The 17,680-nt window shown below is 47.3% G+C and overlaps 1 protein-coding gene across 2 annotated transcripts in view; it reads left to right on the top strand.

Annotated features, from left to right (window-relative positions):
* Positions 1-16,905, top strand: part of HCK (HCK proto-oncogene, Src family tyrosine kinase) — a 41,751-nt gene extending 24,846 nt beyond the window's left edge. For both annotated transcript variants that reach the window (XM_039318901.1, XM_039318902.1), the window contains exons 5-13: positions 2,380-2,478; positions 4,580-4,683; positions 5,994-6,146; positions 7,407-7,559; positions 9,466-9,648; positions 10,897-10,973; positions 12,604-12,757; positions 13,532-13,663; positions 16,239-16,905. In XM_039318901.1, coding sequence (XP_039174835.1) covers positions 2,380-2,478; positions 4,580-4,683; positions 5,994-6,146; positions 7,407-7,559; positions 9,466-9,648; positions 10,897-10,973; positions 12,604-12,757; positions 13,532-13,663; positions 16,239-16,441 — 1,258 coding nt within the window. In that variant the 3' untranslated portion in view covers positions 16,442-16,905. The remainder of the gene's footprint in view (positions 1-2,379; positions 2,479-4,579; positions 4,684-5,993; positions 6,147-7,406; positions 7,560-9,465; positions 9,649-10,896; positions 10,974-12,603; positions 12,758-13,531; positions 13,664-16,238) is intronic.
* The last annotated feature ends 775 nt before the right edge of the window (positions 16,906-17,680 follow it).

A 17,680-nucleotide genomic window follows, 5' to 3' on the forward strand; every position in this document is an offset into this window, starting at 1 on the left:
TCAGAAAACACTCAATTCCTGGAGGAATAATAGGCGCCCGGTGCTGCCATCTAAAAATAAGGATTAAAATGGTCTTTTAGGCGTTCTGCAGGCATATTTTAGCCATCTCTCTCAGTTCTGCGTCCTTCATTGGTATGGCTGCCTCCGGCTTCCCTGGGGAAGTTACCGTTTCTAGATTCCCCCGGGGGAAAAACATATCTAATTTAGTTTAAATCTGTAGCCTCACTCTCTTCCGTGTCCTACTTGAAGCTCCAGTGAGGAAATGTGGCTGTTGGGTTTGTGGTTCTCTGCCAGAGAACAGCACAATTCAGATAGTTCTCAACATGCGGATGTAATGGAGCCCGCTCATTACCGTCATTATGACTCTTGTAAAACAGGTCAGTCATGTGACTGATCTGATTTTATGCTCTTTTCTTGTGGCGGTCATTTAAGCAAGCGTCACGGTTGTAAAGGAGCTGCCACGGTCATTAAGCGAAGGCTACTGTCCTTATAGTGACAGATTTTATCTTCCTGGGCTCCAAGATCACCGCAGATGGGGACTGCAGCCAAGAAATTAAAAGACGCTTGCTCCTGGGGAGGAAAGCTATGGCAAATCTAGACAGCATACTAAAAAGCAGAGACATCACCCTGCCAACAAAAGTGTGTATAGTCCAGGCCATGGTTTTCCCAGTTGCAATGAATAGCTGTGAAAGTTGGACCATAAGAAAGGCTGAGCGTAAAAGAATTGAGGCCTTTGAACTCTGGTGCTGGAGGAGACTCCTGCGAGTCCCCTGGACTGCAAGGCGATCCAACCGGTCAGTCCTAGAAGAGATCAACCCCGACTGCTCTTTAGAAGGCCAGATCCTGAAGTGGAAACTCAAGTCCTTTGGCCACCTAAGGAGAAGGAAGGACTCCCTGGAGAAGAGCCTGATGCTGGGAAAGATGGAGGGCAAGAGAAGAAGGGGACGACAGAGAAGGAGGGGGCTGGATGGAGTCCCTGAAGCAGGAGGCGTGAGCTTCAATGGACTCCAGAAGATGGTAGAGGACGGGAAGGCCTGGAAGAACGTTGTCCATGGGGTCGCAATGGGTCAGACACGACTTCGCAACTAACAAGAACTGTCCTTAAGTGAATCAGTTGGTTTGTTATGGGCACATTTTTGCAGCAAACTAGAAGTAAATGTCGAGTTTGGGGAAAACGTGGTCAAACTCAGACACGTGACCACAAGTGAGGGTGTTTGCCCTTATTTGTGTTTGACCTATGCTGTGTCAGAGTGCTTCTACTCAATGAATAGATACCTCGGAGTCTATAGTTTCGTTTGGTTTTTTTTCTGCTGGTTGTTATTTGTGGCTTCTAATTGTGTAGACCTCTCTGAATCCATGTTGAGTGGTGGCCATATTGGCTGGCTGGATGGATGGATGTATAGATGGATGGAAGATGGGAGATGAATGGAGAATGATGGATGGTTGGGTGGATGGATGGAAGGGGGGTGGATTAACGGATGGGTGGACAGATGCACGGATGGATAGATGGATGGATGGATGAAGGATGGGGGATGGGAGGATGATGGACGGATGGTTGGAGGGAAGGGGGATAGATTAATGGAGGGATGAACACTTGGATGGATGGACAGATGGACAGACACATGGATGGATAGATGGATGGATGGATGGATGGATGGATGGATGGATGGATGGATGGGAGATGGATGAAGGATGAATGGATGGATAGTTGGATGGATGTATGGATAGATGGATGGATGGATGGATGGATGGGGATGGATGAAGGATGGGAGATGGATGGATAGATGAATGGTTGGGAGATGGATGGATGGATGGATGGGGATGGATGAAGGATGGGAGATGGATGGGAGGATGAATGGATGAATGGATGGACAGATGGATGGTCGGGAGATGGATGCATGGATGGATGCATGGATGGATGGGAATGGATGGGGATGGATGAAGGATGGGAGATGGATGGGAGGATGGTGGGTGGATGGATGGTTGGACAGAAGGGGGATGGATTAATGGAGGGATGAACAGGTGGATGGATGGACAGGTGAATGGATGGATGGATGGATGTTGGATGGATGGATGGGTGGTTCAACTGAAGGATGAATAGATGGATGGTTGAATGGGATGAATGAATCTATGTATGTTTGGATGGATGGATGGATGGATGGATGACTCCTGTTTATTCTGTGGCCTCAACCACGGAGTCCCTTTGCAACAATGCAGCATTGATTTGCCAATGCTTTCTTCTGGTGTGTGTTTTGGGGGACTTTCCAGACCTTCCCCCACTTCTGGAATTTCCCAGAGCTTCCCCTTAGAGGGCTAATTGTTGGCTAGGTTTGGGGGAAGTTGGGAAAGGTAGCTAATTCTGCCCTCCTCTTTCTCCAGGTCAGGAGAGTGGTGGCGAGCCAAGGCCCTTTCAACGGGCAAAGTGGGCTTCATTCCCAGCAATTATGTGGCCAAGGCCAACTCACTGGAGACCGAAGAGTAAGTCCTCTCAACCTATCAAAGGGAGGGACCTTCTTAGTAGAACACTTGGTTTTAGATCTCCCCCTGATTCCAGCTCTGGACTATAGAGGTACATGGGTTTAAACGTTTGTCTGCTTTGGTCCTGTCAACATCCAGCTAGAGAATCACAAATAAAACTCCAGGTTCATGTAATAATAACAATAATAAAGTTGGAAGGGACCTTGGAGGTCATCTAGTTCAACCCCCTGCTCAGGCAGGAAACCCTGTATACCATTTTGGACAAATTGATGTCCAGTCTCTTCTTAAAAACCTCCAGTGTTGGAGCATTCACCACTTCTGGAGGCAGGTTGTTCCACTGGTTAATTGTTCTCACTGTCAGGAAGTTTCTCCTTAGTTCTAGGTTGCTTCTCTCCTTGGTTAGTTTCCATCTGTTGCTTCTTGTCCTGCCTTCAGGTGCTTTGGAGAATAGCTTGACTCCCCTCTTCTTTATGGCAGCCCCTGAGATATTGGAAGACTGCTATTATGTCCTCCCTCGTCCTTTTCTTCATTAAACTAGACATACCCAATTCCAGCCACTGTTCCTTCTATGTTTTAGCCTCCAGTCCCCTAATCATCTTTGTTGCTCTTCTCTGTACTCTTTCCAGAGGCTCAACATCTTTTTCATTCCATTTAGAAAATCTTTGTGTTTATTGAATACACTGTGTGGTGATTGTGGAAGCAAAACTAACTCCAAGGTTCCCATGCCAATTCACAGACTTAAACGTTTGATAGTGTTCCCAGGCAAAACCCCCAACGTCTTTCATAATCCATATCAACAAGTCGACTTTGTTATGGCAACCAAATTGACACCTGTTCTGGTGTCTTTCTAACTCTTGGTCTGCAGCTGAATCGAAGGAGTTTCGTTTCTCTGTCTCTCCACTTGAAAGTAACACCTTCACCACCACCCCCTTAATGTAAAGGCAAGTTGCAACGCAGAGGCAGGTAGCTGCCAAAGTTTCATCCTGTAAGCAAAAACTGGTGGGATCATAAAATAGAGAAAGTCATAGAAAATGATAAAATTAAACTGCTCTGGGACTTCAGAATTCAAACAGACAAGCATCTGCAACATAACACCCCAGACTTAACAATTGTCGATAAGAAAGACAAAAAGTCTGGATAGTGGACGTGGCAGTGCCTGGAGACAGCAGAATAGAAGAGAAAGAACTGGAGAAGATAACAAAATACAAAGACCTACAAATAGAAATAGAAAGACTGTGGCAAAGGCAAGCAAGGGTAGTACCAATAGTCATAGGCTCCTTGGGTGCAATCCCAAAACAACTGGAGCACCACTTGAACACCATTGGAATTGACAAATTCGCCATTAGTCAATTGCAAAAGGCGGAACTGCTCCCATCCTGCGACGATATCTGTAATACCATCAAACATCCACATCTGCCTATCCCAGGTCCTGGTAAGGACTCGATAGGTAGACAAAATGCCAAATCCAGTCTGAACATCTGGCTGACTGTGCGATGATCCATAATAATAATAATAATAATAATAAGAAGAAGAAGAAGAAGAAGAAGAAGAAGAAGAAGAAGAAGAAGAAGAAGAAGAAGAAGAAGAAGAAGAAGAAGAAGAAGAAGAAGAAGAAGAAGAAGTAGTTGGACGGGACCTTGGAGGTCATCTAGTCCTACCCCCTGCTCAGGCAGGAAACCCTATACCATTTCGGACAAAGGGCTGTCCAGTCTCTTATTAAAAACCTCCAGTGTTGGAGCATTCACCGCTTCTAGAGGCAGGTAGTTCCACTGGTTAATTGTTCTAACTGTCAGGAAGTTTCTCCTTAGTTCTAGGTTGCTTCTCTCTTTGGTTAGTTTCTATTCTATTCTATTCTATTCTATTCTATTCTATTCTATTCTATTCTATTCTATTCTATTGGAGGTCATCTAGTCCAACCCCCTGCTCAGGCAGGAAACCCTATATAGTACCATTTCAGACAAATGGCTACCAGTGTTGCATGCTCTTAAAAGTTTATCCAGGAACCTTTCTCGTGCCAGGAGGAAACTTGGGGCGAGGCAGAGCATGAGAAAGGATTTTATGCATGATTTCATTCTAACTGTCTGTTCCTCGTCGACCTTAGGTGGTTCATGACAGGTATCAGCCGGAAGGATGCTGAGCGTCACCTCTTGGCTCCAGGAAACTTTATCGGCTCGTTCATGATCCGGGACAGTGAAACAACTAAAGGTAGATTATTTAAAGCCTGGCAACTAAAACATACAAAGAACAGTTGCGGGATTTGGGTATGTCTAGTTTAATGAAGAGAAGGACGAGGGGGGACATGATAGCAGTCTTCCAGTATCTCAGGGGCTGCCCCAAAGAAGAGGGAGTCAAGCTATTTTCCAAAGCGCCTGAAGTCAGGACAAGAAGCAACGGATGGAAACTAATCAAGGAGAGAAGCAACCAGGAACTAAGGAGAGATTTCCTGACAGTGAGAACAATTAACCAGTGGAACTACTTGCCTCCAGAAGTTGTGGATGCTCCATCACTGGAGATCTTCAAGAAGAGACTGGACAGCCATTTGTTGGGAATGGTATAAGGACTTTGCTTTGAGCAGGGGGTCGGACTAGAAGACCTCCAAGGTCTCTTCCAGCTGTTATTCTCTTCTGTTAGTTTAATGAAGAGGGGGGACATGATAGCAGTGTTCCAATATTTGAGGGGCTGCCCCAAAGAAGAGGGAGTCAAGCTCTTCTCCAAAGCACCCGAAGGCAGGACAAGAAGCAATGGAGGCAAACTAATCAAGGAGAGAAGCAACCTGGAATTACGGAGAAACTTCCTGACAGGGAGGACAATTAACCAGTGGAACAACTTGCCACCAGAAGTTGTGGGTGCTCCATCAAAGGGGGAGGGGGGTTAAGAAGAGATTGGACAAGCATTTGTCTGAAATAGTAGAGGGTCTCTGGCTTGAGTAGGGGCTTGAGCTAGAACAGTGGTTCTCAACCTTTTTAATGCCGTGACCCCCAACCGGTCGTAAGTCGAGGACTACTCAACCGGTCGTAAGTCGAGGACTACTCAACTGGTGCAGCACCGTTTGCAGAATGGGACTTTTGGCGGGCTCAGCAGGGCAGAGACAGCCTGGGCAATTCCTATTGGCTTTTGAAAGCCAATAGAATTAGACTCTATTCAAGAGAGTCTATTCTATTGGCTTTCAAAAGCCAATAGAATAAAAGGGAGTAGCACAGCTAAGGAAAAGGGGAAAAAAATGGCGGACTGCGTTGTTTGGCGACCCCCGTGAAATGGCCGTTCGACCCCAAATGGGGTCCCGACCCACAGGTTGAGAACCACTGAGCTAGAAGATCTGCAAGGTCTCTTCCAGCTCTATTCTGATTGATAGATCCCTTTTCCAGGGCGGGTGGGGGATAGATCCACTCTTACTGCTGGCGTCAGTAAGCGAGACGTTGCATCTGTCCACGTCTGCTTCTCTTTTGAGAGGTAGATTTTAAAAAAAAAGAATTGACTTCGCTTCTCGCTCCTCTTCCTGTCTGTCCCGGTCCCAGGGAGTTACTCCCTCTCCGTAAGAGACTTCGATTCCCAGAACAAAATGGAGGTGGTCAAACACTACAAGATTCGAACTGTGGACAACGGGGGTTTCTACATCTCCACCCGGAGAAACTTCCGCACTCTGCAGGAACTGGTCAGCCATTACCAAGGTGAGTCTCCCAAATCTAACAGCTGACGAGCCACGTTTTTACACCGGAGGAGGTGGGGGGGGGGAGAAATGTCCGTCCGTTGGATCCTGGGTTAAAAAAATCCACCCCTTTCGACGGACAAGAAACGGGTCAGAAGGGGGTGACCCAGCCTCTTTGCAATGGTGTGTGGGAACGGCGGTGGGAGAGGAGGAAGAACTGTTGAGCAGGCAGCAATCAGATAATACCCAGGTCTGCAAACTGGGCAACTTTAAGATCTGTGGACTTCAAGTCCCAGAATTCCTCAGCCAGAATGCTAATAAGCTTTAAGATGGGTGAACTTCAAGTCCCAGAATTCCCCAGCTAGCCCTGCTCTCTCTCCCTCTCTCTCTCTCTTTCGTTATCTCTCTTTTTCTCTTTCTCTCTCTCCGTCTCTTTCCCTCCCTCCCTCTCTCTCCCTCCCTCTTTCCCTTTCTCTCTCTCTCTTTCGTTCTTTTTCTCTCTCTTTCTCTCTCCCTCTCTTTCCTTCTCTCTCTCCCTCCCTCCCTCTCTCTCCCTCTCTCCCTCCCTCTTTCTCCCGTTCTCTCTTCCGTTGTCTCTTTCTCTTTTTCTCTTTTTTTCTCTTTCTCTCTCCCTCTCTCTTTCTTTGTCTCTTTTTCTCTCTCTTTCTCTCTTTCTCTCTCCCTCTCCCTCCTTCTTTCTCTTTTTCTCTCCCTCCTTCTTTCTCTTTCTCTCTCCCTCTCTCTCTCTTTCTCCCTCTCTCTTTCGTTGTCTCTTTTTCTCTCTCTTTCTCTCTTTCTCTCTCCCTCTCTCCCTCCTTCTTTCTTTCTCTCTCCCTCTCTCTCTCTCATTGTCTCTTTCTCTCTCCCTCTCTCTTTCTCTCCCTCCCTCCCTCTCTCCCTCTCTCCCTCTCCCTCTCTCTCTCTCTCCCTCTCTCTTTTGTTGTCTCTCTCTCTTTCTCTCCCTTTCTCTTTCTCTCTTTCTCTCTCTCCCCCTCTCTTTCTCTCCCTCTCCCCCCCATCTTGTATTTCTGAGTGCGCCCTTTGATTCGGCTACCTCCCAGTGAACTTCAACTCCCAGAATCCCCCAGCCAGCATGCTAATAAACTTCAGGATAGGTGGACTTTAAGATTAGCTGGCAGAGGAATTCTGGGAGTTGAAGTCCACCCGTATTTAAAGTTGCCAAGGTTGAGAAACTCTCGTTTAGAAAAATGATACACACATACACCCACACACACACACACACACACACCGGTCCTGCAATGTCCTCTGGGGTCTCTTTCAGGCCAAGCCGATGGGTTGTGCCAGAAGCTGACCCACCCCTGCGTGTTGCCGAAACCCGAAAAACCCTGGGAGAAGGATGCCTGGGAAATCCCCAGAAGCTCCCTGAAACTGGAGAAGAAGCTGGGAGCCGGACAGTTTGGAGAAGTCTGGATGGGTAAGGTCCACGAAGGCCGGGCCTTGGATCCGACCTGTTCTGTGCCAGCCTACGTTACGCTCCCAAGGAAAAAAACTTTCTTCCAAGAAGCAGGCTGGAACCGCCAGAAAAAACCAACCCCTTTTATTACTCACAGACCTGAGTCAATGTCCAAGTCCAACAAACAGAGTCCACAGAAACTCGATCCTCGACACAAACGGCTGCCTTTGGCCACCAGCCCCTCCCACACCTTCCCTTTTATGATTCAGCCCAGGCGTGGCTTCCTAATACCTTCTCCTTTGCCTTTGGAGCCGCCCCATTGCATCCCTCTGTCCTGCTCTCTTTGCCTGCCGGCGCATTCGTGCATCCGGGATTTGCCCCAGCTGTTCTTCATCACTGTCCAACTCAGGCTCCCGGCACAACTGCGTCTCAACCTGAGCGCGAATAGAGGGGCCAGGCTCCTCGTCCGACTGTAAGTCTTGTAGCTCCTCGGAACCTTCCTCCGACTCTGATGTCACTCCAGGCCCCTCCTCCTCCTCCTCCTCCTCAGACTCAGCTGCCGGGTCCACTGGCTGGCGAGGAATCATAACATGACCAACATTCTCTGCTACGCAACTTTGGTTTTTGAACGTGTCCTTTTGATTGCAAAGGATACACAATTAAAACCCCCACCACAATTCCCAAGGGAGATATTTCTCATTCACTCATTCATTCATTCATTCATTCATTCATATGGCTGCCCATCTCAAATGGATGACCCAGGGCAGTCCTTGGTGTCTCTGAACTTTCTGACAATTCCCAAGGGAGATATTTCTCATTCACTCATTCATTCATTCATTCATTCATTCATATGGCTGCCCATCTCAAATGGATGACCCAGGGCAGTCCTTGGTGTCTCTGAACTTTCTGATTTCCTTGCCGATATTTCATGACCCAGCTAGGAAACATGGAGGAGGAGGAGGAGGAGGAGGAGGAGGAGGAGGAGGAGGAGGAGGAGGAGGAGGAGGACTGTGGGGTCCTTGATGCTCTCTGGACTTGGTTGTTTTCTTGTAGACATTTCATGACCCAACTGGGGAACATGCTCAGTGTTAGGTGGTGGTGGTTGTGGTGGTGGTGGAGGAGGAGGAAGAGGAAGAGGAGGAGGAGGAGGAGGAGGAGGAGGAGGAGGAGGAGGAGGAGGAGGAGGAGGAGGAGGACTGTGAGGTCCTTGATGCTCTCTGGACTTGGTTGTTTTCTTGTAGACATTTCATGACCCAACTGGGGAACATGCTCAGTGTTAGGTGGTGGTGGTGGTGGTGGTGGTGGTGGTGGTGAAGGAGGAGGAGGAAGAGGAGGAGGAGGAGGAGGACTGTGGGGTCCTTGATGCTCTCTGAGCTTGGTTGTTTTCTTGTAGACATTTCATGACCCAACTGGGGAACATCATCAGTGTTAGGTGGTGGTGGTGGTGGTGGTGGTGGTGGTGGTGGTGATGGTGGTGGTGGTGGTGGCGGAGGAAGAGGAGGAGGACTGTGGGTTCCTTGATGCTCTCTGAAGTTGGTTGTTTTCTTGCAGACATTTTATGACCCAACTAGAGAACATTATCAGTTGTAGAAGCAATTGGAGTGTGTTGTTACCTAGTTGGATAATAAAACGTCTGCAAGAAAAACAGCCACGCTCAGAGCACCAAGGACTCTGCAGTTCAGGGTCTTCAAACTGGGCCCTTTGATGACTGGTGGACTTCAACTCCCAGAATTCCTCAGCCAGGCAGAAGGAATTCTGGGAGTTGAAGTCCACCAGTCATCAAAGGGCCCAGTTTGAAGACCCCTGCCTCAGTTCAACCCTGAGCCACAACTATTCTCCTCCATTGGCTGCGGAATTCTGGCAGTTGAAGTCCACAAGCCGTGGTTGCCCACCTCTCTTCTAAAGCCGGCCTTTCCTGCCTCCACAGCCGTCTATAACGCACACACGAAAGTGGCGGTGAAGACCATGAAGCCGGGCAGCATGACGGTCAAGGCCTTCCTTGAAGAGGCCAACATCATGAAGACCCTCCAGCACGACAAGCTGGTCAGGCTCCATGCGGTGGTGACCAAGGAGGAGCCCATTTTCATCATCACCGAATTCATGGAGAAAGGTGAGGACAAGCATTGCCCATCGTGGCTTATCTCAGCCCGGCACCCTCCATCGTCGACTTAGTCCTCAGCTTACGACCACAATTGAGGTTGTCCTCAACTTAAGACCACAATTGAGGTAATCCTCAGCTTACGACCACAATTGAGGTAGTCCTTTACTTACGACCACAATTGAGGTAGTCCTTCACTTACGACCACAATTGAGGTAGTCCTCAGCTTAGACCACAATTGAGGTAGTCCTCAATTTATGACAATTGAGGTAATCCTCAGTTTACAACCACAATTGAGGTAATCCTCAGTTTATGACCACAATTGAGGTAGTTCTTCACTTACGACCATAATTGAGGTAATCCTCAAATTACGACCACAATTGAGGTAGTCCTCAGCTTACGACCACAATTGAGGTAGTCCTCAATTTATGACAATTGAGGTAATCCTCAGCTTACAACCACAATTGAGGTAATCCTCAACTTATAACCACAATTGAGGTAGTCCTCAATTTATGACAATTGAGGTAATTCTCAGTTTACGATCACAATTGAGGTAATTCTTCACTTACGACCACAACTGAGATAATCCTCAGTTTACGACCACAATTGAGATAATCCTCAGTTTACAACCACAATTGAGGTAGTCCTCATCTTATGACAATTGGGGTAGTCCTCAATTTATGACAATTGAGGTAATCCTCATCTTACAACCACAATTGAGGTAATCCTCAGTTTACAACCACAATTGAGGTAGTCTTTCACTTACAACCACAATTGAGGTAATCCTCAAATTATGACCACAATTGAAGTAGTCCTTCACTTACAACCACAACTGAGGTAATCCTCATTTTACGACAATTACGACCACAATTGAGATAGTCCTCGACTTAACGACCACAATTGAGGTAATCCTCAATTTACAGCCAAAACTGATGTAGTCCTCGACTTACGACCGCAATTGAGGCACTTGTGAACTGAATCTGGATCTTAATCTCGATGTACGACCATAATCCAGCCTGAAACTTTTGTGGCTAAATGAAACATTGGTGAAGTGATTTTTGCCCCATTTTACGACCTTTCTTGCCGCAGTTCTGAAGTGAATCACCGCAGCTGTGAGGTTAGTCACACGGTCGTGAAGTGAATCTGGTTTCCCCATTGACTAGCCTTTTCAGAAGGTCGCAAAAGGAGATCCCAGAATCTCCCCCCCCCCCCCAAGAAACGTCCCACTTGTCTTAAAAGGATCTCCTCTTATCTCCACAGGCAGCTTGCTGGATTTCTTGAAAAGTGAGGAAGGCCAGGAGCAGCCTTTTCCCAAGCTGATCGACTTCTCTGCCCAGGTGAGTGTGTGGAATAACAGAACAACAGAGTTGGACGGGGCCTTGGGAGGTCATCTAGTCCAGCCCCTCCTCTCAAGCAGGAGACCCTATATATATACATACCGTTCAATGCAGAAAGCCCAAAAGCGATAATCAAGGCTCACTGCAGCATTTATTTATTTAATCAGAGCGCACTGGGGGAATTTCCCTCCAGAAAATTATGGGAGGGACTCCTGCAGAGAGAAATCACATTTATCTATTTCAGGAGAAAAATCATAGAGTCACACGTACGCGTAGGGAAGAGAGCAGGGGTGTGCAGCTTGACAACTTTTAAGACTTGTGGACTTCAGCTCCCAGAATTCCTCGCCCACCCCCAAAATAAGCCCCAGTTAAGATCATCAGCCGGACGGACGCATTTAGTACCATATTTCCTTAAAAATAAGACCTAACGTCTCTCTCTCTCTCTCTCTCTCTCTCTCTCTCTCTCTCTGTGTGTGTGTGTGTGTGTGTGGGTGCGTATGTATACATACACACACACACACACATATACATATACATACATTGAGTGTTTTTTGGATGCACCCTGTCGGCCCAAATATGGGAGAAAGAGATCTTTCTGTTTGGCTGATGAGAGCTAATTAGCTCGAAATAGCTATTCCATTCTCCCTTAATTCTTTATTAGCAATCCAGATTTTTTAAAAAAATACATACATACATATTACCTTGAGTGTTTTTTTGATGCACTGTTGGCCCAAATATGAGAGAAAGAAATCTCGATAGATAGATAGATAGATAGATAGATAGATAGATAGATAGATAGATAGATAGATAGATAGACAGACAGAGAAAGAGAGAGACAGAGAGAGAGAGAGAGACAGAGAGAGAGACAGAGAGAGAGAGAGGTATATATTTGTGTGTGTGTTTGTGCGTGTATATATGGAGGAAGAGAGAAACAGAGAAATGGGGTGAGAGAAGGGGGAGAGACAGAGACAGAGAAAGAGAGAGAGGGAGTGTGACAGAGAGAAAGAGGGAGTATGAAAGAGGGAGAGATGGGACAGGGAGGGAGAGAGAGAAAGAGAGAAGGAGGAAGAGAGGCGGGAAGGAGGGAGAGAGAGAGAGAGAGAGAGAGAAAAAGAAAGGGAGTGTGTGAGAAAGAGGGAGAGAGAGGGAGAAAGAGAGAGAGAAAAAAGAGGGAGTGTGTGAGAGGGAGAGGGGGAGAGAGAGAGAGAGGGAAAAAGAGAGGTGGGGAGAGAGAGAGAGAAAGAGAGGGAGGGAGAGAGAGAAAGAAAAAAGGGAGTGTGAGAGAGAGGAAGAGGGGGAGAGAGAGAGAGAGAGACAGGGAGAGGGAGGGAGAGAAGGAGAGAGAGAGAGAGAGAGAGAGAGAGCAGGGCTACCTGGGGAATTCTGGGAGTTGAAGTCCACAGCTCTTAAAGTTGCCAAGGTTGGACAACCCGGATCTCAAGTCTCCAAATGTCACGTGGCCAGAGAGGGAGTGTCCATCAAAACTTCGAATCCAGGTCATATCTTTTGCGAGAGGGTCCACGCTAACATCCGGCCAGTCCTAAGTTGAGGACTCTTGTAAAATCAGTCGTAAAGACGCGGCTTTTTTCGGGTCTTCCCCCTTTAATGGAGCTGTCCTCTCCCCTGGCAGGTGGCGGAAGGCATGGCCTTCATTGAGCACAGGAACTACATCCATCGTGACCTCAGAGCCGCTAACATCTTGGTGTCGGCCGTCCTGGTGTGCAAGATTGCGGACTTTGGCTTGGCCCGTGTGATCGAGGACAACGAGTACACCGCTCGGGAAGGTAACAAAGCCAGCGCAGCCTTAGTGTGTGCATCCTCCACGTTGATGGACAATGTAGATTTGACTTTACGCCCTTCCTCCCCGATCGGAGCGCCTGGAGATCAGGGGTCCTCAAACTTGGCCACTTTTAAGACTTGTGGACTTCAAGTCCCAGAATTCCCCAGCCAACCACAAGTCTTAAAGTGGCCAAGTTTGGAGAGTTGGTGGCTAGGGAATTCTGGGAGTTGAAGCCTCTTCTTAAAAACCTCCAGTGATGGAGCGCCCATGATTTCTGGTGGCAAGCTGTTCCACTGGTTAATTGTCCTCACTGTCAGGAAGTTTCTCCTCAGTTCCAGGTTGCTTCTCTTTTTGGACAGTTTCCAACCATTGTTTCTCGTCCTTCCCTCTGGTGGTGAATAATGTGACCCCCTCCTCTTTGTGGCAGCCCCTCAAATACTGGAATGCTCCTATCATGTCTCCCCTATTTCTTCTTTTCTTTAGACTGGCCAAACCCAAGTCCCGCAGCTGTTCTTCATATGTTTTAGCCTCCAGGCCTTGGATCATCTTAGTTGCTCTTCTTTGCACTTTTTCCAAGGTCTTGACATCTTTTTTCTAGTATGGTGACCAAAATTGCTTGCAGTATTCCAGGTGTGGTCTCCCGAAGGCGGGACCAGAACCCAGCGTCCCCCACTCTCTGCCTGCTACCTTCAGCACTAAGCCAAACTGATAACATTAGCGGTTGCCAGCTGCCGTTTTCAGGCTCAATCTAACTATCTTGTTTTTGGATTCTGGGCAGGCGCCAAGTTCCCCATCAAGTGGACGGCCCCCGAAGCCATCAACTATGGGTCCTTCACCATAAAGTCCGATGTGTGGTCCTTCGGCATCTTGCTGATGGAGATCATCACCTATGGGCGGACCCCGTATCCAGGTATGTAGCAGGAAAGCTTGACCTTGCCTAGGAAACGGTTAAGATGGCCTCACTTCTTTCGTTTCATCCAGCAAGACTCCAATAATAATAATAATAATAATAATAATAATAATAATAATAATAATAATAATAATAATAATAATACATTAAAAATAGCTGGGAAAGCAGATAATAACAAGACCTGGCAATGGCTAAGAGCAGGAAGATTGAAGAAAGAGACCGAGGGACTAATTCTGGCTGCACAAGACCAAGCCTTAAGGACAAATGCATACAAAGTCAAAATTGAGAAGACAGCAACAGACAGTAAGTGCCGCCTATGCAAAGAAGCTGAAGAAACAGTGGACCACTTGGTAAGCTGCTGCAAGAAGATTGCACAGACTGACTACAAGCAGCGGCATGACAAAGTAGCAACAATGGTGCATTGGAAGATCTGCAAAAAATATCATTTGCCTGTAAGCAAAAACTGGTGGGATCATAAAATAGAGAAAGTCATAGAAAATGATAAAATTAAACTGCTCTGGGACTTCAGAATTCAAACAGACAAGCACCTGCAACAGAACACCCCGGACTTAACAATTGTCGATAAGAAAGACAAAAAAGTCTGGAGAGTGGACGTGGCAGTGCCTGGAGACAGCAGAATAGACGAGAAAGAACTGGAGAAGATCACAAAATACAAAGACCTACAAATAGAAATAGAAAGACTGTGGCAAAAGCAAGCAAGGGTAGTATCAGTAGTCATAGGCTCCTTGGGTGCAATCCCAAAACAGCTGGAGCACCTCTTGAACACCATTGGCATTGACAAATTCGCTGTTAGTCAATTGCAAAAGGCGGCCTTACTAGGAACCGCCTCCATCCTGTGACGATATCTGTAATACCAGCAAACATAGCTCCCCCATGCTGGCTCAGGAATTCTGGGAATTGAAGTCCACAAATCATAAAAGAGCCAAGATTGCCTAGCCCTGGTCTAATCTGTAGCAAAAAGGCTCAAAAAAATATCCTTGATGAAACAATGCACGTTCTGTCCCTGGGCGAGGACGCAGGTGGCCAAACACGCCTTACAACACGAGTACAAAGGGTGGCCTTTGAAGTGAGATGCTGCCCCACACATTTCCTCATTTGGCTAAGTTTGCTTAGGAACGGACGTCTGCCATCCCGGCGTACGAGATGGAAAGTCCCTCTGAAAAGGGTCATAATTTTTTTTAAAGTTTTCAACGGAAAGAGGATTGGTTTGTGAGTCCTCCGCAAGCCAAGTGGACGACGATGCTACAGCGTGTCCAGTGTGTACGAAACACACATTATTGCAGCAGGCAATTTCCATAACAACAAGCTACTGTTGTGGGCCAACGTTCGCTCCTGTATGCTTTGCAAGGCGAAGTGGCCACTGTAAATTGGACTTTAATTGTTCCTTAAGGCTTGCTCTTCTAATTCTCATTTCCAACTGAGATCTCAGAATCTCTGCAGTGTTTCTCAACCTTGACAATTTTAAGGCATGTGGACTTCAACTCCCAGAATTCCACAGCCAGCATTGCTGGCTGTGGAATTCTGGGAGTTGAAGTCCACATGCCTTAAAATTGTCAAGGTTGAGAAACACTGCAAGGAACATGCCGCCTTGGCCTTTTTCCAAACGTTCTTGCACTACAGTCCTTGAGTTATGGACGTAATGGGGTCTGCCCAATGTGGTCATACTCATGATGGTCACAAAACGGGTGGGTCATTATCTCTAGAAGGGAGTGGGGATTTGCAGAGAGGAGGAGGAGGACGGTGGGGTCCTTTGTGCTCTCTGAGACTGGTTGTTTTCTGGCAGACATTTCATGACCCAACTAGGGAACATCATCAGGGCTAGAAGGGAGTGGAGTTTGCGGAGGAGGAGGAGGAGGAAGCAGGAGGAGGAGGAGGAAGTAGAAGGAGAAGAAGGAGGAGGAGGGGGAGGAGGAGGAGGAGGGGTTCTTCATGTTCTCTTAGCTTGGTTGTTTTCTTGTACGCCTTTCATTCATGTACTGATGGTGCTAAATAGTTGGGTAACGAAACGTCTGCAAGAAATCTACTAAGCTCAGGAAGCATCAAGGACCCTACAGCCCTCCTCCTCCTCCTCCTCCTCCTCCTCCTCCTCCTCCTCCTCCTCCTCCTCCTCCTCCTCCTCTCTGCAAACCCCACTCCCTTCTAGCACTGATGATGTTACCTAGTTGTGTAATGAAACGTTTGCAAGAAATCAGCCGAGCTCAGAGCACCAAGGATCCAACAGTCCTCCTCCTCCTCCTCCTCCTCTCCCTCCTCCTCCTCCTCCAACCCCTTCTAGCCCTGATGATGTTACCTAGCTGAGTAATGAAACGTCTGCAAGAAAACAATCAGAGAGCACCAAGGCCCCACAAGTTCACGGCCAGCCTGACTGTGCCAATGATTCCTTTAGGACCCCCGACAACTCTGCATGACGTGGTATGTGCGTGTGTGTGTGTGTGTGCCTCATTAACTGCAGGAATCCCCTTCGCCATTTACTCCTATTCTCTTCTCTTGATATTTTCCAAGTTGGGCTGCGCGTCAGGATGTTCCACCTGTCTCCTTTTTTTGTCCAATTCAGGGAGGACAAACCTGGAAGTGATGCGCGCTCTCGAGCGTGGCTACCGGATGCCACGTCCCCAGGGCTGCCCGCAGGAGCTCTACGAGATCATGATGAGATGTTGGAAGGAGAAACCGGAGGATCGGCCCACCTTTGAGTACATCCAGAGCATCCTGGAGGACTTTTTCACCGGCACGGAAAAGCAGTACCAACAACAGCCTTAGAAAGGACGCGTGGCCACACCGGCGTTGCCAGCGTGCTGCTGTCGCAGGAGGCCACGGAGGTGGAAGTTTTCGGCGTGGAGAATCTGTGGTTTAGAGGCCAGAGACTTTTTTTCCTGCCTGCAAATGTGGCTCATAGACTGGCTCGCAAGCCCAGTTGGATTAGGAACTGAATTATGCCATGCCTTTGCTCTTCGCTGCAAACGAATCAGACTGCAGTCAGCAGAAACCGCTTCAAAAAATGGAAGAGATTTTATCCTAATGGCTGTTGCGAAGCCGCAGTATTATGGTGGAAGTTAGTTCCTGGGATGTGTGTGTGTCACGGAACGCGTGTGTCCATACGAGAGAAATTGTGTGTGTGTGTGTGTATATGAGGGAGGGAGGGAGAAAGAGAGAGAGAGAGAGAGAGAGAGAGATTTAGATAATATAGAGATGAACGATAAATGATAGAGATGATAGAGAGAGGGAAAGAGAGAAAGAGAGGGAGAGGAAAGAGAGAGAGGAAAAAGGAAGAGAGATAATATAGAGATGAAAGATAAATGATAAAGAGAGATGAGAGAGATGAGAGAGAGGGAGGGAGAGGAAAGAGGGAGAGGACAGGAAAGAGAGAGAGAAAAGGGGGAGAGGAAAGCAAGAGGAAAGAGAGAAAGAGGGAGAGGAAAGAAAGAGACAGAAAAAAGAGAGAAAGAGGAAAAAGAGATAAAGAGAGGGGGAGGGAGGGAGGGAGAGAGTGAGTTAGATAATATAGAGATGAACGATAAATGATAGCGATGATAGAGGGAAAGAGAAAGAGGGAGAGGAAAGAAAGAGGGAGAGGGAGAGGAAAGAGAGAGAGGAAAAAGGGAGAGAGAGATAATATAGAGATGAAAGATAAATGTTAATAGAGATGAGAGAGATGAGAGAGAGGAAAGAGGGAGAGGATAGGAAAGAGAGAGAAAAGGGGGAGAGGAAAGTGAGAGGAAAGAGAGAAAGAGGGAGAGGATAGAGAGAAAGATAAAGAGAGATAGAAAAGAGAGAAAGAGAGAGAGGAAAAAGAGATAAAGAGGGAGGGAGAGGGAGAGAGAGAGAGAGAGAGAGAGAGAGAGAGAAATAAATATATTGTGAACTCTGGATGATTAAGTTGGGATATGACTGCAGATAGTCCTTGACTTACCACCACAACTGACCCCAAAATTTCAGTGGCTAAATGAGACAATTGTTAAATGAGTGTTTCCTCACTTTACGACCTTCCTTGGCATGGTT

The sequence above is a fragment of the Crotalus tigris genome, unplaced genomic scaffold (assembly GCF_016545835.1).
Source record: "Crotalus tigris isolate CLP2741 ecotype Arizona unplaced genomic scaffold, ASM1654583v1 scf7180000021643.52994198:917841, whole genome shotgun sequence".
Taxonomy (NCBI): domain Eukaryota; kingdom Metazoa; phylum Chordata; class Lepidosauria; order Squamata; family Viperidae; genus Crotalus; species Crotalus tigris.